Raw genomic sequence first — 23,850 nt, 5'->3', positions numbered from 1 at the left:
GATAGATAGATAGATAGATAGATAGATAGATAGATAGATAGATAGATCAGACAACTCAGGTAGTGTATAGAGGGCTAGACTTGGAGTCAGAAAACCTGAGTTCAAATGCTACCTCAGACATATTTTGTGACCTTGGGCAAGTCACTTAACCTTTCTCAATCTCATGGAGATAATCATATTACTTACCTCACAGGGTTATTTTAAGGAACAAATGTGATGTGTAAATCATTTTGAAAAATTTTAAGCACTATATAAATGTTATAATAATAATAACTATTATTATTATTATTATCACCATTACTAAACATTATTGAATGAGAAAATGCAATAAGTTGTCCATACAAGTTCACTTAGTAATTTTGTAATTTAGGCAAGGTACACTTTTCTTCCAGCTTGATTTTTTTTTAAGTTATCTTCCCATATTTACTAAGTTTCACTTCTGGAGCCAAATATAGTATCTAGCAAGTAATAAAGACCAGTACTACCAAAGTAGTAAGACCAGAATAATGATGGAAGGAGAAGGAAGATGATTTGCATTTACAGAGTGTTTTAACATTTGTGTTTATCTTGAGATGACCTTGAGAGCTAGGTAGTACAAGTTATATAATTCTAGTTTTACAGATGAGGAAACTGAGAACCCACCATAGGACTATATCTCTAGGACCAACCAGAATGAACCAAATTCTTCTTCAATATGGCATTTTAAACATTTACAAATAATACTCCCATTCCCACTAAAATGATGAATTTAGGGGCAGCTAGGTGGCACAGGGAATAGAGCACCAGCCCTGGAGTCAGAAGGACCTGGGTTCAAGTTCGACCTCAGATACTTAACACAAAAATTAGCCGTGTGACCTTGAGCAAGTCACTTAACCCCAATTGCCCTACAAAAAGCAAAAAATAAAAATTAAAAAAAATGAAATGATGAATTTAAACTAGTTGCTTGCAATAGGCCCTAGGGCAGCTAGATGGCACAGTGGATAGGATAGGTCTGGAATGAGGATAACTCCTCTTTCTTTTCTTTTCTTTTTTTTTTAATTTTTAAATCATGTCTCTTTAAACTGTTTTCCAGGTCAGTTGGTTTTGCTTTTTTTCAATTTCACATCATTCATTTCCACAGGATTTTGAGTTACAAATTTTGTCCCCATTTTTCCCCTATCCACCACCCCAAAACAGCGATCCCACTGAATATGCTCTCCATCAATCTGCTCTCTCCAAATCTTCCCCCATCCCTCCTCTGACTTTCCAGTGGGGCATGGTGGATCTCTATGTCCCAGTGCCTGTATATCTTATTTCCCAGTTACATGTAAAATAATAATAATAATATATATATATATATATATTTTTTAAACATTTGATTTTAAACTTTTGAATTCCAGATTCTTTCCCTAACTCCCTTGTCACCCACCCTTACTGGGAAGATAAGCAATTCAATATAGGTTGTACATGTGCAGCTATACAAAACATTTCCATAGTGGATGTATTCTGAAAGACTGACTATATTTCCCTCCATCCCACCCCCCCCATTTGTTCTATTCTCTACTTTGATCCTGTCCCTTTTCAAAAGTGGGTGCTTCTAACTTTCCTCCCCCCCAGCCTGCCCTCCCTTCCATCATCCCCCTCTCATCTCCTTCTCCCCTACTCTCTTGTAGGGTGAGACACCCTATTTAATGTGTATGTCACTCCTTCCCTAAGCCAAATTCATTGAGAATAAGGTTGACTCATTCCCTTTTGCCTTCCTGTTCCTCCCCTCCATTGTAACAGTTTTCCCTTGCCTCTTCTATATGAGATATTTACCCCATTCTATCTCTCCCCATCTCCTCTCATTATATTCCTCTCTCACCTCTTAATTTCCCTTTTAAGTATCATCCCTTCCTATTCAACTGGTCCAATACTCCCTGCCTATATATGTACCTGTACACATATATACACATACACTCACATATGTATTCATATGCCCATATAACCTCCTATATAGACATATATATGTATGTATATGTATATATTTATACATATTTTTATATTCCCTTCAACTTTCATTGTTAAAAAATTTCAAAAGTTACAATTATCATTTTTCCATGTAGGAATATAAGTAGTTCAACTTTGATAAGTTCCTTATGATTTCTTTTCCCTGTTTACCTTCTCATACTACTCTTGCTTCTTGTATTTGAATGTCAGATTTTCTATTCAACTCTGTTTTTTTTCTTTAAGAATGCTTGAAAATCCTCTATTCCATTGAATTTCCATATTTTCCCCTGAAACATAATACTCAGTTTTGCTGGGTAGGTAATTCTTGGTTTTAATCCCAGCTCCTTTGTCCTCCAGAACATCATATTACAACCCCTTCCATCCCTCAGTATAGAAGCTGCCAAATCCTGTGTTATCCTGATTGCATTTCCTCAGTATTCAAATTGTTTCTTCCTGGCTGCTTATAATATTCTCTCCTTGATCTGGGAACTCTGGAACCTGGCTATAATATTCCTAGGAATTTTCTTTTTGGGATCTTTTTCAGGGGGTAATCAGTGGATTCTTTCAACCTCTATTTTGCCCTCTGGTTCTAAAACATCAGGGCAATTTTCCTTGAGAATTGCTTGGAGGATGATTTCTAGGTTCTTTTTCTGATCATGGCTTTCAGGTAGACCAATAATTTTAAAATTATCTATCCTGGATCTATTTTCCAGGTCAGTGGTTTTTTCAATGAGATATTTCACATGGCCATCTATTTTTTCATTTGGTTGGATCTGTTTAATAGTATCTTGATTTCTCATAAAGTCACTAACTTCCATTTGTTCCAATCTAATTCTGAAGGAATGATTCTCTTCAGTGAGCTTTTGAGATTCTTTTTCCATCTGGCAAATTCGGCTTTTTAAGTCATTCTTCTCTTTGGCTTTTTGAGCTTCTTTTGCCATTTCAGTTAGTTTATTTTTAAGGTGTTATTTTCTTCAGTCAGATTGTTGACTCTCATTTTATAATTTTCTTACATCATTCTCATTTCTCTTCCCAATTTTTCCTTCACTTCTCTTATTTGGTTTTCAAAATCCTTTCAGCCACTTCTCACCCCCAGAGGCAAAGTACAAAGGCCGACCACACTCCCGAATTCCCAGGTCCCAAAGTCCACACTGCACTGACCTCTCTTTGTCCTTAGTATCTATGGGTTGATAATTCTGGAAACCACCACTGCTATTGGTGATCTGAAGTCCCTCCAGCTGGTGGCTAGTTGTGGCTGCCCTGAGATTAAAACCTTGGGCTTGTGTAGGGTTAGGGTCAGCTCCCAGAGCACAGCGCTGGCCACTTCCTGCCATTCTGCTGGGCTGTCCTCAGTGAGAGGTTACCTTCTCTGTGTCATTTTGTGGGTTTTGTTTGTTTAGAATCACCTTTTATATGAATTGGAGGAGGTGGAAGTGGGAGCCCTGCAGAAGTCCTGTTTCTACTCTGCCGTCTTGACTCTGCACCACCACCCCCAGCTTGATATCTTGAAGTATGTATGATTAGACTGATCTCTTTTAATTTAATATAGATTACACTGAAGAATCAGCAAAATTCTAGGTCTTGGTACAATGTTGTCCATCCCTGATTTTGGAGACCTTCCTTATAGCAAAGAAACCTTTTGTTTAGAATCTGTACAGGATATCTGTACTATTAGTATACAGTTTGAGGGAGGGCTTATCTCTGTTTAAACATAGCTTGTTCTTAACACTTATTGAACAAAACTATTAGTTCCATCTATTAGAGAGTCTTCTGTGACTTTAGCATACATATGGGAAAAAGCCTTCAGAGCAGCATTTTATTCTAAGGCAAATGCTTCTGAAAAAATATTATAGAGTAAATGCTGAAAAAGATGATAAATAATGGGAATGGTAAATGCTGTGGAAAGATAAGTACATTAATGCACTGTTGGAGGAGCTATGAGTTGGTCCCACCATTCTGGAGAGCAATTTGGAATTATAAGAAGGTGAATAAAATGGCCATACCCTCTGACACAGAGATGACACTGGTACACACGTGTGTGTGCGCATGTGTGTGCATGTGTGTATGTGTGCGTGTGTGTGTGTGTGGCCTAAGGAGGTCAATTACAGAAAGGAAAGGCCCATGTTTGCCAAAATACTTATTTATAGAAGCACTTTTTGAAGTAGCAAAGAAGCAGAAACTGAGTCAATGCCTATCAGTTAAGGAATGGTGTATCATGATGTGACACAAGAATGTAATGGGATAGTACTGTGCTATAAGAAATGATGAATATGAAGGGAATGAAACATGGGAAGGTTTATACAAACTGACACAAAGTGAAACAAGTAAAAGCAAAAAGACAATGTGAGCACTGACTACAACAACATAATTGGAATGAAAACAAACAAATCAATTGGAACTGAATGCTGTGAAATTATAATGACCAAACTCTTCCTTAAAGAACATAAGAGAAATGACTTCCCCCTCTTCTTTACAGAGACATAGGACTATAAGTGGAGCAGCTGGGTGGCACAGTAGATAGAGTACCAGGCCTGGAGTTAGGAAGACTCATCTTCCTGAAATCAAATCTGGCCTCAGACACTTTCCTAGCTGTGTGACCCTGGGCAAGTCATTTCACCCTGTTTGCCTCAGTTTCCTCATCTGTAAAATGAGCTAGAAAAGGAAATGGCAAACCACTCTAGTATCTTTGCCACAAAAACCCCAAATAGGGTCACAAAGAGTCAGACATGATTGCACAACAACAACAAAGTGGGGATGACAGGATCCAGTGAGTTTTTTTTTTAAGGATGGAGAAGATATGAGAATATTCAAGTGTAAGATCCCACATTTCAAGGGATCCATGGAGCCTCCTGCTCATAAGTAAAGCTAGGGATGATGGGATCCAGGGAGAGTTTTTTAAGGATGAGAAGATATGGGCATATTTGTAGGAAGCAGGGAAGGGGTCATCAGATAGCAGGAGACTGAGATAGTAGGAATTATCATGGGACAATCTGCTGGTGAAGTTAGGAGGGGTTGGCTTTGGTAAGGAACAGGCTCATCTCTTCATGTTCATCTGAGAGAAGGGTGAAGGAGGAGATAGTATGAGAAGATGTCTGAATTTCAGGAGCTGAAGATGGAAAAGGATGAACTATTAGAGGATGACCACAATTGTTTTGGTGAAGTATGAGGTAAAGTCCTTGGCTGAGAGGTTGGGTGAAGGGGTTGTGGTGGGAGGCTTGAAGAAAAGACATAAAAGGTTTGGAACAGATGCTGGATGGGAGTGAGATTGAGGCTGGACAGTAAATCAATGAGAGGAGAATAGAATACTTGCCTTGCTGCAAGTCAGGGGTTGGTTGAGATGAGTGACATGGATTTGTAGTGGACCCAATCTGTATGTTTTTGTGAGTCTCCTCAGCTTCATTCAGGAGGATATGAATAGGGACAAACAAGGTGGATGGTGTCTGGTAATTCATGGTTAGGGCATAACAAAGTGTGATCAGTGATAGGACAAGTGGGTAAAGAAATTGGGAGTGGAGGATAGTTTAGAGTTGAGTTGGATCACAAAGGGTTCAGGATGGGAAAGAGAGGGGAATGGAAGGTATATGTCCTTTATCCCATCTGTTGGGTGCCCTACCTCTGCTGTCTAACCTGCTGTCATCACCACTTCTGTATCCATCCTCCAGCTGTCTCAGCCCTTACTTCTACAACTCTCTGGCCTCTATGTAGCCCCAAAGATTCTAGCATTTTTATAGTCCCCTCACTTGCTTCAGGAACCCTTGGCATTCACCTGGAGGCAGTCATTGCTTCTGACTACTATATTCAGGTTTTCCTCTCTGAGTGGCATGTACCTTCCTTTTTGTCTCCCCAGAATCCTTTGTTCTTCCAGCCAGGGTTTTCCTAACCTGTGCCTTTGGACCATAATATTCAGGGAAATAGTCTTTCTTACTGTTGCCAGCATCTGGAAAGGTGAAAATAAAGGCTTAGCCGTCAGCTGGCTCTGCTACATGACTACTTCTCAATTGCTTTTTTCTAAAAGATGAGACTACTTGTAATTTCTCTACATCTGCTGTGATATTTTCCAAATCAGTTTGTACTTAAATGTACTTTGTCCTTGGCTGCCATGAGCTCTTGGCTTGGCATGGAAAGCAAGTCTGGGGTTCAGCCAAATTGAATTCATATTAGCCCTAGGTAAACATAATTAGAAAGGCAAATCTATTGCATTTAAGAGAAAAACAATGATAGGACACATTCTAAAAGTAAGGAAATACACAAAATTCTGAAGTCCTTGTGCTGGAAGGGAAGGGAGCTTGGAGGGTACTTCAGGACTCTCCCTGCTTTCCAGCATGCAAAGGGCTCAGGACAGATGGTCGTATGGATCATCAAGGAAGGGTTTACAATTCTTTCATCACCCAGGTGCTTCCTCTGGAAATGATATAGCTTATTTATGTTCTTCTTAATATCTGGTACTCAGAACTGAAAACACTACTCCAGAATGGACAAGAACTCCAAATATTCTGCTAGAAAATATTACTGAATCAATTGATTGCTAGCTCTGAGGAGCAACCTGATGTGGTATTAAGATTTCCAAGTCAAAAGAACTGAGTTTGAATCCTGCCTCTGCCATTGGGTGACAAGACCTTGGGTATCATTTCTCCTCTCTGAGGCTAGGTTTCTTTATTTATAAAGGGATAATAGCTATAATTTCTTTCTTACCTTAGCTCTATTATGAAGAAAGTATTAGGTAATCAACTATAGAAATGGGGATTTAATTACATCTGCTCCAGTCTTGTTTTCCTGGCTCTTATCACTCAGAGACAGGAAAATCTAGGTTCAAAGCCTCTGTCTAATGCTAACTGGATGACCCTGGGGAAGTCACCTAATTCACCTGGGCCTCGGTTTACTCATTTGTAAAATGAGGAGGTTAGACTCTAATGTCGCTTCCAATTCTAAATGCATGATTCTGTGGTGTTCTTATCCCGGTTAATCAGTTTCATTCTCTCACTCTTGTGTGTCTAACCAGGCCTCATACTTCTCAGACCCGGCTTTTGCTGTCTTTTTTGCATAGCAATTCCATCGCTTTGATCTGAGCCTCAGGCCTGCCTCTGCCTTCTGGCTCTGACATCTCACCTTTTTCCTGCTTCATGCTAACGTACATCTATTCCTTCTTTATCTTCAGCCTGAGAGTTGGCCCTCACCTGGCCATCACTGCCTGGCTGGGTATACCTTTTGCAGGGTAAAATTATAACCAAAATGAGCAACTACTGAGTCAGCCATAAATGCTGATCATACATGTGAAGTAATTTCATTGTCAATACCTCGAGATAGGAAACTTTGTATTAAATAACAAACACATGTATCATAGGAGCATATACCATTTTTACTTGCTTATAATATTTTTTTTAAACTAGGCCTCACTGTGTAAGCACTCCCCCTTCCCTTTATAGAGATATGTGTGTGGATGCATGCATTCATGCAATTCATTCAACAATTCATTTATGAAGGCGCTATTACATGGTAGGCACTGAGCTAGGTCCTTGAGATCTAAAGATAAAAATGAGACAGTTCCTTTCCTCAATGAACTTACATTCTACGGAGGGGAAACAACATGTACACAGAAAATTAAATGCAAAATATCTACGAAGTAGATACTAAATACCTCCCAGGGAAAGGGCAGTAGTGGGGGGGGGCACCCTGGTGGGGAAGGAGGGAGAGAGGGGAGGACAGGGGAAGAAGATGAGGATGGGCTTCCTAGAAGAGGCAGTGTTTAAAATTGAGCTCTCCTATGGGCGAAGGGCCATGTGCAAGCCTGTGGAAAGCAGATGTCCCCACCGCATGATATGTGCTGTACAGGGTAACTCTTAACACCAACCACAAGTTGGCCCAGCTGCTTTTTAATTCCTTCAACAAAGTATGAGACTAAAGACCCTCAGGGTAAAGATCTGGAAGCAGAGGGAAGGGTAGACACTTTGTCTACTCACCAATTAAAATGCTGGAAAGTTCAAAGTGGAGACTGGGAAATGAGGTAGCAGCAATACCACCTACAGAAACAGGGCCCCTACAGCACGGAGTCACAAAGGCTGAGTCACTGTGGGTCCTAGCTTCCACAAACCAATGAGTATGCCCCCTGGAAAGAACTGGAAAAGTGCGAATGCAGGGCCAGAGGCAGCTACATCTCACCTAATTAATTGCTGCTGGCTCCCAAGAGTGTAACCTTGATGGGTTGCTGCATTCAAGTGAGCCAAGGATGAGTAAGAGGCTATGTTCTGCTGCTATTTCTTTGCTGAAGAGGAGCACTGTACTTTAACTACCACACAAACCTCCCAGACAAACCTGCTTCGTCTGTTGAAAGCTGAGCATGGTGCTTGCTCCTTCCAGCAGCGTTTCTTGCCATCTCAATGCAATAATATCCTTTATGGACTTCTCTTTTTCATATCTTTGATCTCAGAATTTAAATTGTGACCTTCTCCAGTCTAGTCAGTGCCCTTTTTTCTCTGGGCTCTCGGAGCAGTTCAGACAGCTATGGACTGACTATGTGTAATCATTCACAAAGTAATTCTTTTGGAACTTATCTATAGTTTGGAACTAAAGACCCCCTTCCCTTGCTTTAGCTCTGAGCAGACCTGGGTGGAGACCCTTGTATTCTAAGCTGCTTTTCCATAGGGAACATTTGTGGGCTAGCACAATTGCCTCCTTATGCAGTGGGGTCCCAGCTAGAGGAGTGTGACTAGGATAGGGAGGGAACTCAAAACCAGGCTCTACTAGGATTATTTGAGGGAAACTGAGGATGTTTAACCTGTAAAAGGGAAAATTTAGATAGTTGTTGCCTCCAAGTGTTTAAAAGACTGTCACAGACTAGAGGGAACCTATGTGGTCTAAGATAGCAGAATTAGGAACAAACTGGAGAAGTTAAAAACAAGAAGGCAATTCCCTATATGCACATTCTCTGGTATTTTTCTCCCACCCACCATTGTCCCTGTTGTAGGTCCTGCCTGGGGCCCATGGACAAAAAGCAAGTTGTCTCACCCAGGTCCGGTTGCCTTGGCTGGTTAGAAAGATGATCATGCAAAACTCTGTGGGCAAGTCAGGGTTAAATTTACAAAAAAGGAAGAACAAAGACTTGAGTGGGAGCATTTGCCCCTTCTGTTATTGTTGGATGTTGGAATTTTCCCTCTGGCTCAGAAATAGGAAGAGTCACATAGGGTGAAGCACCTGTACAGACCCACAAGTGGCAATCTCCAGAGGCCTGAGGGTCTCACCTGAAAGGACTGAGATACTCCAACTTCAGAACATCTTCAAAATGGTCCAGGGAGTTGTCGGCCATGTTCAGTTCGAAGAGGTAGTGTAACTGTGTCAACAAGCCCAAAAGAATACCAGAAAAGGCCCAATGGACTGTTATTCGGAATTCCTGGATGTAGAGGAGCTCATACATTGTATTCAGTGCCTACAAAGGAAGTGGGGGGAGGGGGGATGAGAAAAAAACACAGCTTTGAGTTGTGCCACTTTTATCAGGGCACTCCCCTGATCAGAAGCCACCCATAGTTCACAATTGCCTCTCCAAACAAGTCCAACCTCTCAGTCTTTAGGTTCAAGGCCCTTTATCATCTAGCCTCACCTTGCCCAACTAGCTTTCTGTCTCTATCATGCCTTAGTAGGAAAGACTTTAAGAAAAGGCACTGAGGCTGAAAAATTCACAGCATGTATGGAGAGTGATGTGATCAGTGCCATTGAATTGGATGGAGCATAGGTCATGTGAAGCAGATCTGAAATACAACTGGAAAGATAAAGTGGTAATAGAATGTGGAAGGTCTTACATGTCAGGTTAAAGAGTTTGAACTTACTCATTAGGCAATGGGGAGCTGTTGAAGAGTCTGGGGCAGGGGTCTGGCATGACTAGATCTAGGCATAAGGAAAGAAGTCTGGAAGCTGTTGGAAGGGTAGTTTGGAAAAGAAAAACAGCAGAGCAAGGAAGGCCTATTAGGAAGCTGCTGCAATATTCAGGAAGGTCGTAATCAGGGTGAAAACAGGACTGACTGTGGGAATGGGGAAGAGGTGGTGACTCAGGAGATTTTGCTAGGGATTAGGACTAAATATAAGAAGTGAGGAAGATGGAAAAGCAAAAACTAACACCAAGGTTTCAGGTATAGCTCATATTTATATGCTTTAAAAAGAGTTTCAAAGGTTTTTAATATGTTATCTCATTTGATCTACACAATAGTTGCTTGACATAGTTACCACCAGTATTATCTCCATTTTACAGACAAAGAAACGAAGGCTCAGAGAGGTTAATTGATTGAAGTGGGATATGAATCTAGGTCTATCCTGACTCCAAGGCTAATGTTCTTTTTTCCTTTTTTTTTTTTTACCATGATATGAAAGATAAATTTAACTATTGTTCCATGAACACGATTAAAGTCAGAAATAGGAGCAGGCTTGGTGTTGAGTTTAATGGTTTGTAGAGACACCCTATAAGCAATTAGAGATGGGGGCACTGCAGTTTGGAAAAGAGATCAGGGTTAGAAATATGGGCCACAGTCATCTCTGTAGAGCTGGTAATTGAAGTCAAGGGTGTGAAAGAAAGAACCAAGAAAGAGTCCAAAGAGAGAGAAGAGTTATAGCAACGGAACTTTGGAAACACCTAGCTTAATGAGTCATGCAGAGGACAAGAAGCCAGATCTGGCATGATCTGGCAAGGGTGCTTAGAGAGCTAAAAGGATGTAGTATTTTAAACCAAAGAGAAAGAATATAGAGAAGGATGGGCTGATGAGAAGTTGAATCAAATGTTGCAGATAGTTTGGAGAGGAAGCTGTTGCTGTTCGGTCCTTTCAGTCATACCTGACTTTTTGTGACCCCATTTGGGAATGGTTTGTCATTTCCTTCTTTTTATAGATTAAGGAACTGAGGCAAACAGGGTTAAATGATTTGCCCAAGGTCACATAGGACACATTTGAACCCAGGTTTTCCTGACTCCAGGCCCAGCACTCTATCCACTGTGCCACCTAGCAGTCCTAAGAGGAAGAAGACTGAAAAAAATTGTTGGATTGGACAGTGGGAAAGCCATTGATTGAGAGGTCAAGTCAAATATTACCTAAGAGAGATCAGGGTCAATAGAACTGTGGAGACAAAAATTAGGTTGCAAATAGTTAAGGAAACATTGGGAAGTAAGGAAGTGGAAGCTTTAGGTATTGACAAAATTTTTCAAGAACTTTGGCAATGAAAGGGCAAAGGATCCTCAGTTGAATGGGTTAGAAAGGCTAAAGAAGTGATTTTAAAAATATTGGGGAGCCTTGAACATGCTTATAGTCTGAAGGCAAGGAAGCAGTGTAGAGAGTGAGACTGAAGACATATAAGAGGAATGAGATAGGGGCGGCCAGGTAGCACAGCAAGTAAATACACCAGCCCCAGAGTCGGGATGACCTGGGATAGAATCCAGGCTCATACACTTAGCACCCACCCAGAAACACCTGGCTGTGTAACCTTGAGCAAGTTACTTAACCCTGGTTGCTTAAAAAAAAAGGGGGGGGATGAGATGGTAGGGATAGAGTGTACTACAGAAGATAGGAAAGGATTGGCGGGGGGGGGATCCTGCAGCCTCAAGGTCACATGTGGCCCTCTAGGTCTTCAGGTGTGACCCTTTGTGTTAAAGGTCACATGCAGCCTCAAGGCCACAGGTTCCCCACCCCTGGATTAGGGCTAAGGCATTAACTTTAACAAGAAGTAGAGATATGTATTCTTCTCTGGCCAGAAGGAAGGAGAGAGTGGTCACTGCCAACTGAACTAACTTTTAAAAGTAGTAATTATTCAGTTTTTCTCCTTGAAAGAAAACTTTAGCTCTAAAGAACCAAGAGGACCCAGGGTAGCATCCAGAGGAGAGAAAACAGGATACTGGCTACCTAAGGCCAAATCTAGGCTCAGGGGAAAAAAATCTCAGGATTCCTTCTGTGATGCTCCTCTGCATAGAAATGCATGTAGGGATTCAGGGCAGATGCCATGTCCAAAAAAATATAATAAAATTCATTTTTATAGTGTTTTGTAATTTACAATGTGTTTTTCTCACAATCATGTAAAGTAGGTAGGACAAGTATCATGATTCCCATTTTACAGAGGAAAGTGGGGCTTAAAAAGATATAGTAAGAAGGGCAGCTAGGTGGTACAGTGAATAGAGAACAGGCCCTGGAGTCAGGAAGACCTGAGTTGAAATCCAGCCTCAGACACTTAACACAAAAAACTAGCCGTGTGACCTTGGGCAAGTCACTCAACCCCAACTGGCCTACCTTCCCCCTTCAAAAATAAGGAAGGAAGGAAGGAAGGAAGGAAGGAAGGAAGGAAGGAAGGAAGGAAGGAAGGAAGGAAGGAAGGAAGGAAGGAAGGAAGGAAGGAAGGAAGGAAAGAAGGAAGGAAGGAAGGAAGGAAGGAAGGAAGGAAGGAAGGAAGGAAGGAAGGAAGGAAGGAAGGAAGGAAGGAAGGAAGGAAGGAAGAAAGAAAGAAAGAAAGAAAGAAAGAAAGAAAGAAAGAAAGAAAGAAAGAAAGAAAGAAAGAAAGAAAGAAAGAAAGAAAGAAAGAAAGAAAGGAAGAAAGAAAGAAAGAAAGAGAAAGAAAAAGGAAGAAAGGAAGGAAGGAAGGAAGGAAGAAGAATATAGTCAGGAAATTAGAGTGATATAGCAGAAAGAGTACAGAGACCTGGGTTCAAATTCTGGTTCTACTACCTACTAGTTGAGTGACCTTAGGCAAGTCAGTTCTTCTCCCTAAGCTTCAAGCATCCTTAGCTGTGAAAAAAAGGAATTAGATTAGGGGACCTTTAAAATCCTTTCTAGCTCTAAATCTAGAATTTGATGATACCTATAGGGCTTTCAGTTTCTCTACATGTAAAATGAGGGGGGATGGTGAACTAAATGATCTCTAAGATCCCTTCTATGGAACCTTAAATCTTATGATTACCTATGACTTGCCCAGTGTCATACAATTTGTTAAGTGTATAAGCCAGCACTCAAACCCAGACCTCTAGGATTTAAGTTCAGTGTCCTCATTCATTTGATTAGATATACCTGTCTTAAGACAGGTATGTCTCTTGAGAATCCTGTATATAGGAACAGTAGGATGAAGAACCCCCAAAATGTGAACAGTCAAGAGAGCTTCTTGAATTAAGCCCTACAAGGTAGATGTGTACTCTAATAGTAGAAGTTTAAGCAGAGTGATGAAGGGGAAGAGACAGAATGAGAAAGAGATACAGAGACAGAAAGAGGAGAGAGAGAGAGAGAGAGAGAGAGTCAATTTTGACAAGTTATTTCTTCTTCTGGACCTGAATTCATTCCTAAGTAGAATAAAGGTCTCTTCCAACTCTAAAAGTCAATAATTCTGCTGCATGCCCAAAGTAAAGCTTAAGATGCCTCCTTATAAGAAGTGTTATGGGAAGAGTGCCCAGCATCTTACCTCTATGGACATCAGTTCTGTCTTGTCCTTTATGTTTTTTGAAATGATATCTTCTTCTGATGGTCGAATCTTCATCTTCATGTACAGCAGGGTCATCAGTCTTCTCATTAAGTTTTTATCCACTGCCATGATCTTCCACATCTCTGTGACCTGCCTACAAAGTGTAACTGGATTGCTTCATACCGTCTCCATTACATTTTTGCCAAAGTTCAGGGGAGACTTCACTGGAGAAGTGTGGGAGGGTGGGAAAAAAAGGCTTCCACAGAACTGTGAAGCAATAACTTTCCCCTTCCTCTTGGGGGAAGTTTTCTGTGGACATAGATGGAGATTACTTTATGTGAGTGACCGGAGATTACTGTAGGTGGAGGTGATTGTTGATGTGGAGATGATTATTTGTCCTCCACTCAACTGCCAAAAGGATTTTCCTGAAGAGCAGTGTCCTGCTACTGAGTAAATTCTGGTGAATCCCTAGTACTTCCAGCATCAAGTGACAAACCATCTGTCTGGTCTTTAAAGCTCTTCACCACTGGGCCCCTTCCTAGTTTTAAGGCTTTTTACACTTTACTGCCCACTCCATGCACTCTATGATCTGGCTCTACTGAATACTCTAGCTCCCATATCTGTGCCTTTTCATTGGCTTTTCCCCATGCTTGGGATGCTCTCCTTCCTCACCTCTGCCTCTTAGGTTCCCTGGATTCCTTAAAAGGTGCAGCTCAAATCCTGCTTTCCACAGGAGACCTTTCCCTTCAGTTGCTAAAACTTTTCCTTCTGAGATAGATTCCTTCTATCTATTTCATAAATATCTTGTATGTTATTTACATGTCTCCCCCATTAGAATGTTTTTGCCTTCCTTTGTTTCCCCAGCACCTAGTGCAGTGTTAGACACATAGTAATAAATGCATGTTGACTGACAATGTATGATTATGAATAAATATTAGTGTGTATATAGGCATGACCCAACATTATTATACATGAATGTGACCATACATTGTTATAGGTTGGTCTGGTTCATTGTTACTATAGATGGATGTGTGTATAATATGATATAATATTACTATAGATGGACATGCATATGTGTATGTATATATATATGTGTGTGTGTATATATACACATATCTATTTATTACCATGTATATTATTGTATATTTCTGGATTTGGCTATGTCTATACATTATTATGCTATGTATTATTATAGGTATGTATACTATGTATAACTACAAGTTAGGTATGATAGTGCATTACTGTATCTAAGTAAGATTGTACATTATATGTGGTATGATATACAAATACAGCTCCTGGTTAGCCTAGGAAACTGATGTTGCCAGATTGACTGATGTGACCAGATTAAAGACTTTTTAGCAGAAAATAACTGGGCTCAATTACTAGACCATCCTGAAATATATACTTTTACTTCATTTTATCTTCTTTTCTTTGATGGTTTGTAAAGTCATCATAGATCACAGATTTAGAGAGAAAGAGAGAGAGAGAGAGCCATAGAGGTCACTGAGTAAAATTCTTTCATGTAGAAACTGAAGCCCAGAGAGGTTAAATGATTTGTTCAAGGTCCCTCAGATAGTAATTAACAGAGACAGGATTTGAACTCAGGTCTTCAGACTCCAAATTCAATGGCCTTGGTTAGAAAAACCCATGTCAGGATTTGTACCCTGTTATGGTGGCAATTTGGGGAAAGTAATACATCTGACAACCCTATTTTCTCCTCTGACAAGTGAGTAGGATAGATTAGCTATCTTTTAAGGTGTCTGCCAGCTTCAGTCTTCGTGTTTTATGTTGTAAGGTGGCTTTCACAGTCTACAAAAAAAAAAAAGGGATTGCTTGGGACAGGTTGACTAATCAGGCTAGTTATAGCATGATAGACAAGCATAAAGAGTTACTAAGGGTTTTGGATGGTTGATCACTACTCAATAAAGAGTGGAACAGAATGGGCGGCTAAGGTGGTGCAGTGAGTAAAGCGCCGGCCCGTAGTCAGGAGGACCTGAGTTCGGTTCCAGCCTCAGACACTTATCACCCACACAAATAAACTAGCCGTGTAACCTTGGGCAAGTTACTTAACCCCAATTGCCGTCCAAAAAAAAAAAAAAAAGAATGGAACAGAAAAGGACAAGCCTGGGATGGCTAGAAGAGCCTGCCCACTTTCCATTCCAGACACTCTAAGCACCAAACTCTTCTCATTTCCTAGATGGTAGGTGATTCTATGTTAAAGATGGGACAAAGGGATTCCTAGAGAGGAGAAAGGTTTTGCCCCAAATCACAGTGAGTAGAAGGAAAGGTTGACTCTGAGAGCCTGTGGAGCCTCCTTTTCTAAAGGAATTCCCAAGGCAAAGCTATGTCCTGGCTCACTTCTTCAGTGATCTCTGAGACTAGAGACTTAGTGTTATAAGATCCTACATGTTAGAGCTGGAAGGGACCTGAGAGATCATATATTTTGATCCACACATTTTACAGGAGAAGGAAGAGAAGGCCAGAGGGGAAATGATCTGCCCAAAGTCTGATGCATGCACACATGCAGAACTTTCAGGCAGCAGACTCAGTCCCTCCCATCCCCCCAAGGGTTTAGTGGTACCTGTCTACTGGTCGGGCAAAGGAAAGGAGTACTTCAACCACCTCCTGAGTGTGTTGTTGCCCCAACTTCAGGATAATTTTTAGAAGGGACAGCCGGACATTCGGGAATGTGACAGAGGGGAGCACTTGGTATATGCCCTTAAACACTTCTGCCACCTGTAGGGAAGAAACACACCAAGTAAATTGCTACCACAATCACGACTCTTCAGATGATGACAACATTGATGGTCATGATGGATAGTGAATGTTTATTGCCTCATGGTTTATTTACCAAATGTTTTCCAGCCACTATTATTATATCCCTCTTATTGACAAAGAAACTAAAGACTCGGAGGTCACACAGCTAGAATTTGAATCCCCATCTTCCAAATGCAGATCTAGTGAGAAAATAAATGTAAAGTATTGTGTCTATCTCAAAGCACTATACAAATCTTAGATATTGCAGATAGAATGATGCCCGGACAATAATAGGTGCTTGATAAATGTATGTTGATTGATAGGTAGGGATGGCTCCAGCAAGTATACAAAGATGTGTGTAAGCAAATGAATTTTCTCTATTTTTTTACTCTGCTCTAAACCCTTACTTTAGATATTCTTGGTTTTCTGTTTCTCTGACACAAAGCTTTCAACTGTTACAATTCTGATTCTATCTCCCTCCTGGTGATGCAGGTGCTGTCTGCCTTTCTAGCCAGTCTCTAAGGACATTTAATTTACTACTAGAGCTTCTGACTAGCCTCCTAGATTATGCCTTGAACATACCACCCTGTTCCTGGTCCTGAATTTTCACTAGTCCTCTGATCCCTGATCAGGAAGGACTAGGTTTTTCTTCTCCCCTACGTACCCCAAAGTCCCATCACTGTTGGGGAAGATATCGAGCCTCTCTATACACATGATGATATGTGGTTATAAGATCATAAACTCTTTGAGCTGTAAGATATCTGCTACCCCATGCATTCCACAAAGGTTAATGAAGGTGGCTATGACAAAGGGAGCTCACCAAACAATGGGGTTTTAGCTAAATCAAGATAGGAGAGCCAACTACCCTCTAACATCAAGGTACATTGAGTGCCTTGAGTGTGACAAACTGAATTCAGGTACTTTGTCTAACTCTAAAGCTTGTCTGCCTTCTAAAACTGAAATCTTGAAGCCTGAAAGCCAGATCTCATCGTTTCTTATCTTCTTTTGCAGAATGTATTGTGAATTATTGGTATTGATCCTGATTCTTCTTTTAACAATGACTTCTGCTTCTGATTTTTTTTAAGGCTAATTGTTTATCTTTCCACTATTGACCTCAGGGTATGTCACTTACCTTTTTTGGCTTCTGAAATGGGGACATTTGTGATACTTATTTGACAAGGAGCATCTAGGTGGTGAAGTGGATAAAGCTTGGAATCAGAAAGACTCATCTTCATGAGTTCAAATACAGCCTCAGACATTTACTAGCTGTGGGACCCTGGGCAAGTCACCTAACCCTGTTTGCCTCAGTTCCTCATCTGTAAAATGAGTTGGAGAAAGAAATGGCAAATCGCTCCAGTATCTTTGCCAAGAAAACCCCAAATGGAGTCTCAGAGAGTAGGACATGACTGAAATGACACACCTTAATAATGACTGCTGTGAGGAACAAATGCGATAATATATGTTGAAATACTTTGCCAACCCTAAAGTTCTGTATAAAGATTATGGTCTTAACTATTGACTGTTTCCAAAAAATCAAATACAAGCCTAAAGTATGAAGAATTGCTTTTGTGAATCTTCTAAGGATAATCCAAAGAACTGCTGCCAGTTCTCAGGGAAATTTCCAAATAAGAGGGAATCCAAATGTTGGGAGCAATGTCTTGGGGATTAATATATGACTTCCCAAAGAGACTCTTTTGAAGGAGACAGCATTGCTTTTAGAGATGTACATTAAATCTAGTTTCTAAAAGCTCTCATTACTGTAGAATCACAACTTATATGTCATTCTGATCAATAATAATTTATGTTTACATTAGATTTTTTGGTTTGCAAAAGTGCTTTTATAATCATTAACTTATTTGATCTTTTAAAAAATCCTGTGAAATAGGTATTATGAATATTATTCACCCATTTTATAGATGAAGAAACTAAGGTTCAGAGAAATTAAGTGATTTGCTTCAAATCATAAATTTAGAAAAGAGTTGGACAGTGAATGAAACTCTTGGACTTACTTAAAATTCAAGGATATTTTCATCATATTACTCTTTCTTTCTGAATGAAAATATCTGCTTGTAGGCAAATCACTTAAGCCTTTTATACACTTCCATTTCTTCCTCTATAAAATGGGGCTAGTGATACTTGTACAATTTATACAGAGTTTTGAGAAAAGTGTTTTATAAACCTTACAGGATAATAGAAATGGAAGATGGTGGTGGTGGTGGCCATGATGATAGTATTTATGCTGTACTTTAAAGTTTGCAAAGCAGGGCGGCCAGGTAGCACAGCAAATAAGAGCACCGGCTCCAGTGTCGGGATGACATGTGGACATGTGGATCGAATCCGGGCTCAGACACTTATTACCCACCCAGAAACACCTGGCCATGTAACCTTGAGCAAGTTACTTGACCCGGATTGCTTTAAAAAAATAAAATAAAATAAAGTTTGCAGAGCACTTCATAAATATCTCATTTTATCTTCACAACAACCCTGTGAGGACGGTGCTATTATAACACCCATTTTACAGTTTAAGAAACTGAGGCAGACAGAGGGTAAGCAACTTGCCCATAGTCACATAGTTAGTAGGTGTGTCTGAGGCAAAATTTTAATTCAATCCTCCTGAATCCAACTTCAGAACCCAATTAAGAGCACCATTTGGTTGCCATGCTAAAATCATCATCATCATCATCATCATCATCATCATAAGCATCAATCATCTCTGTATCCCTCATGTTCCTTTCAAGTCTAACAAGGTTTGACACAGCAGTTTTCAGTAGAGTTGCTCATAAGAGCTACCAAAAATGATAGAAAAATGAGGACCAATGATTCCATTTCCAGCACATATAGAGGGCACAGTACATGATGTTTGTCTGGCGGATCACCCTCCTAGAAAGGAAAGTAGAGAAGTTTGAGAAACATTTCTCCATTTTCTAGGACACCGGTGTCAAACACAAGACCTGTAACCTACCTGAGTGCAGCCAGAACCAGATTAATTATAATTGGAAAATATTTAACAAAGTAAAAAAAAGTAAAAAAAAATTACAATAAAATATAAATAATGTTACATTTTAAAACTAAGTCAATATGCTACCCACAGGGATCCTTATTATGAATTAGTGTCCCCCTTTATTATTTAAGTTTGACACAACTGCTCTAGGACATTTAAAGAGAATAAAATATTCATTTAAAAAGCAGGAGAAGGACCAGAGGACACAAACATTACTCCAGATGAATTTACAGGAGCATTGCACCAAACCTTTAAAAAATTAATACTTATGGTATACCAATTTGTCTCAAAAAATAGAAAAGAAAACTACCAGTTCCTTTTATTAGAAAAGCATAGTACTAATACCTAAATTAGGGTAAGATAAAGCAAAGAATTATAGCTATAAACCAATAATATTAGTAAATATTGATTTAAAATGAAATTTGAACAAGAGATTTCAGTGAATATATTATATATTATATGTACATAGAATACATTATGTGCATATCATATTTTATTATGGGCATATTATAAATATAATATTATTAATAATATACATTTTAATGAAATACTATATTCATATTATATAATTAAAGCATATATATAAAATCCTTAATAAAATTATGTGCATATAATTATAATGTATTCACTATTCATCTAATTATATTATATGCATATTATATATATTCACTATGATCAAGATGGAATTATACCAGTGATGTAAGGATTATTCAACAGCAGGAAAACAATAAACATAGCCTATGAAATTGAAAATGAAAAATTCATCATTCTATCAATAGATGCATGAAAAGGCTTAGAGCATCAAGAAAGACATTTTTATATGATAAAAATTATATATTTAAAATCCAGATTTAGCAATATTTTCAATCTTAGTTCCTGCACAAACACAACACAGTCCCTCCCCTCCAAATGATTTATCTTTAAACTCATACTTGAATGGAAAACTTCTTCACACACCCTTTTTATCAGTTTCTCATGCACAAAAGTTTTTTTTTTCTTATCCCTTTCAACAACCATATTGTTCACATAGAAATGGTTATCTTACACCACTCATAAGTTGAATCTATCCCTTCTCTTTAATAAAATTTCATTTTGTCCCTTTCAACAACCAAACTATTCATATAGAAAAGGAAAAATAACATACAAAATTAAGAAATACTAGAAGCTTCAGCCAGTAAATACAGGAGAAATGTCCCTTTTACCCACTGTCACTTAACATTGTTTTAGACATGCTACAAATAGTAATAAGCCAAAAGAAAGAAAGGTATATAGACAGGAAAAAAAGAACATACCTATACCTATTTGCAGATGGCATGATAGTTTACTCAGAAAATCCTAGAATCAGCCAAGAAACTAATTGACAATAGCTTCAGCAAAGTAGCAGGATAAAAAATAAATAAACCCATAAAAATCAACTGTGTTTCTAGATAGCAATAACCAAATCCAGTAAGAAGGACTAGGAAGGAAAATCCCATACAAAATTATTAGGAAATGCATAAAATACAATGCTGGAGTTGAAGTCAGGATGCCCTGAATTCAAATTAGGGCTTGGACATTTTCTACCTGTGTAACTTTGGGTAATTCAAGTAATCTCTGTATGTCTCAGTTTCTTCATTTGTAAATTGGGGGTTATAATAAAACCTATCTCTCAGGGTTGTTGTGAGAATAAAAGAAGATAATTTATACAGTGCTCTGCAAACTTTAAAGCTTTTTATAAGTGCTAGCTATTATTATTATCAATATTATTATGAGAGCTTCCAGGAACAAGGAAGTGATAATCTTGTGGTATTTCTACATTTAATTTAAATTTAATTAATTAATTTTAATTTAATTTAATTTTAATGCTATCCTAATGCAATGCTTCTTCATGATATAGAGGTTATCTAGAGCTCCTGAAACATACTCTAGTAGAGTAAAAACTTTGGTAGATTTGGTCCAGATGTGGGTCCAATAACAGAATGTTTGTTTTCCAAGGACCAATCTAGCTAAGTGTAAAGAAGTTCAATACCAGTAGACTGGTCACCAGATGATAGACTCTTTGGTCAAGGCAACCCATGAAACAAACAAACTCAAAATAAAGAAATTAAGGAGATGAGTGGAATTTTGGAAATTTTAGATATGATTTAATCCTGGAGAATATTAAATGGTAATAGAAAGAAGCATATCTATGTTCAGTTATGCATATGGCACCTTCACAAAAAAATTGATCATGCATTAGGGCAGAAAAACTTCACAACCATATTCAGAAAAGCAGAAGTATTAAATACATTTTTTCTGACCAGGTTGCAATAAAAATTATATTCAATAAAGGGCCTTTGAAACATGGATTAAAATTAATTAGAAACTAAAGAACTTAATCCCAAAGAGTGAGTGAGTCAAAAAACAAATCATAGAAACAATAATTAATTTCATTAAAGATAATGAAAACATTGAGATAATATATCAGACTGTGTGGGAGGCAGCCAAAGAAATACTTAGGGGAAAATTTATATCCTAAATGCTTATGTCAATAAAAAGAGACAACACAAATCAATGAATTGGGCATGCAACAACAATAGCAAAAACCTAGAAAAACAATAAATTAAAATCACCCAATGAAACACCAAAATAAAAATACTGAAAAATCAAAGAAGAGATTAGTAAAGTGAAAAAAATTAAATTAATACCAAAACACTAAGAACTGCTTTTAAAAAAAATTAGATAAACCATTGACTAATGTGATTTTTAAAAAGAAAAAAGGAAACCAAATTACTAGTATTAAAAAAAAAAAGGATGGACTTAAAACCAGTGCAGACAAGATAAAAGCAGTCATAGGGAGATATTTTTGCTTAACTATATTCCTATAAGACTTACAATCTAAATGAAAAGGATGAATATCTACAGAAATACAAATTGTCCAGATTAACAGAAGAGGAAATAGAATACTTAAATAACCCTATCTTAGAAAAAAAAATTGAATAAGCTATAAGTGAGCTCTCTAAATGAGGGGGCCAGGGGAGAGCGAACAGAACCAGATGATAAAACAAAATTCCACCAAATATTTAAAGAGTAATTAAAATACTGTGGAAATTATTTTTTTAAATAAATAAAGAAGGAATCCTACCAAATTCTTTCTATAACATAAATATGATCTTGATACCTAAACCAGAGAGAGACAAAATAGAGAAAGAAAACTATAGATCAATTTCCCTAATGAATATTGATGTAAAAATTTTAAATAAAACACTAGCAAGGAGATTACAACAGTATATCAAAAAGATCATACACCATGACAAGTCTAGATTTATATAAAAAATTCAGGACTGATTGAATATTAAGAAAACTTTAAATACAATTAACCTTATCAATAACAAAGAAATAAAAATCATAGGATCATTTCAATAGAGACAGAAAAAGCTTTTGATGAAATACAACATGCATTCCTGTTTAAGAAAACTACTAGAAAAAAAGGAACAAATGGAGTTTTCCTTAAAATGACAAACATTATTTATATAAAACCAAGTAAAAGCATTATCTGTGGGGGAAAACTAGAAGTCTTTCCAATAAGACTAGGAAAGGTATCCATTATCACCATTACTATTCAATATTGTATTAGAAATGCTAGCTAAAGCAATAAGACAAGAAAAAGAAATTAAAGGAATAAGCATAGGCAATGAGGAAAAAAACTTCCATTTTGTGATAATATAATGATATACTGTGATAGTAATGGAATATAAAGATTCCCCTGTATTGGCTTGGTTTTCAAATTGATTGTGTTAAAACCCAGAGCTTGTTAATCCCATCTGTGGGATGGACTTGTTGATGTGAAAAGAAAGTCCTGAACTGGGAGGAGCTGGTGACATAGATTTGGAGAGACACAAGAGAGAGGCAGAAGAACTTTTTGGAAGCAGCACACTCGTGGAGGCAGAGAGAGAGACTGAGAGGATTGTGGAGGGCCACTTTGAATCTCCCTGGACTTTTGAGACCTGCCCCTGGAGCTGCCAAGGACTGAGGAGACATGGCTGTTATGCTGTTACTTTGTCTATCTGTTTTCATGTTGTTTTGCCAGATTTGTCCACTGGTGAAAGACAGTCCTGTTGAAGAAGTCCTGGAACCTGGCTGTTGGCTAAGAGCTCCTCAGACTGTCCCGCAGACAGAGAGTGAATACTGTCCACTGGTGAAGGACAGTGCTGTTGTTGCAGGGGTCTGGGAACCTTTCTGTTGGTTCAGAGCTACTGAGACTGTCCTGCAGACAGAGAGTGAATACTGTCCACTGGTGAAGGACAGTGCTGTTGTTGCAGGGGTCTGGGAACCTTTCTGTTGATTCAGAAACCCTGAAGAAGGATTTTCTTGTTGTATGTTTACAGAAATCCTGGGAGAGGGTTTTGCTAATGTTTTCAGGGGTTCTAGGACTGTTCTGCAGACAGAGGATGAATTAATGAAGGGACTGGCAATGTATCTTGTGGCCTTGCTAAGCCTTGTCTCCCCAGGAACTAAGATTGCTGAGAACTTGCCTCATGTCAAGATGAAGAAAAGACCTCCATTTGGGTATTACCGTGTTTCCCCGATAATAAGACACTGTCTTATTATTTTTTTTTGGACAGAAAAACACCAGAGGGCTTATTTTCAGGGGAGGGCTTATTTTAATGAACATTGACAGCAATTTTAATAAACAGGTAAATGTGAACAAAAAAATGTACCTTTATTCAATAAGCAAATCACTGGGGAAGAACAGGATG

General features: G+C 38.6%; 1 protein-coding gene across 1 annotated transcript in view; it reads right to left on the bottom strand.

Annotated features, from left to right (window-relative positions):
• The window catches only part of LOC138155868 (maestro heat-like repeat family member 5), a 130,344-nt gene that overhangs the window by 22,148 nt on the left and 84,346 nt on the right, over positions 1-23,850 (bottom strand). Inside the window, exons 15-17 of the mRNA XM_069081120.1 lie at positions 15,956-16,110; positions 13,375-13,528; positions 9,204-9,388 (exon numbers count right to left, since the gene is read on the bottom strand). Of these exons, the coding sequence (XP_068937221.1) occupies positions 9,204-9,388; positions 13,375-13,528; positions 15,956-16,110 (494 nt within the window). The remainder of the gene's footprint in view (positions 1-9,203; positions 9,389-13,374; positions 13,529-15,955; positions 16,111-23,850) is intronic.

The sequence above is a fragment of the Petaurus breviceps genome, unplaced genomic scaffold, assembly GCF_028583685.1.
Source record: "Petaurus breviceps papuanus isolate PSGF00001 unplaced genomic scaffold, PetGlider_PUasm1.0 98, whole genome shotgun sequence".
NCBI lineage: Eukaryota > Metazoa > Chordata > Mammalia > Diprotodontia > Petauridae > Petaurus > Petaurus breviceps.
The sequence above is the reverse complement of the archived record's forward strand: the minus strand, read 5'-3'. Positions and strand labels throughout refer to the sequence as shown.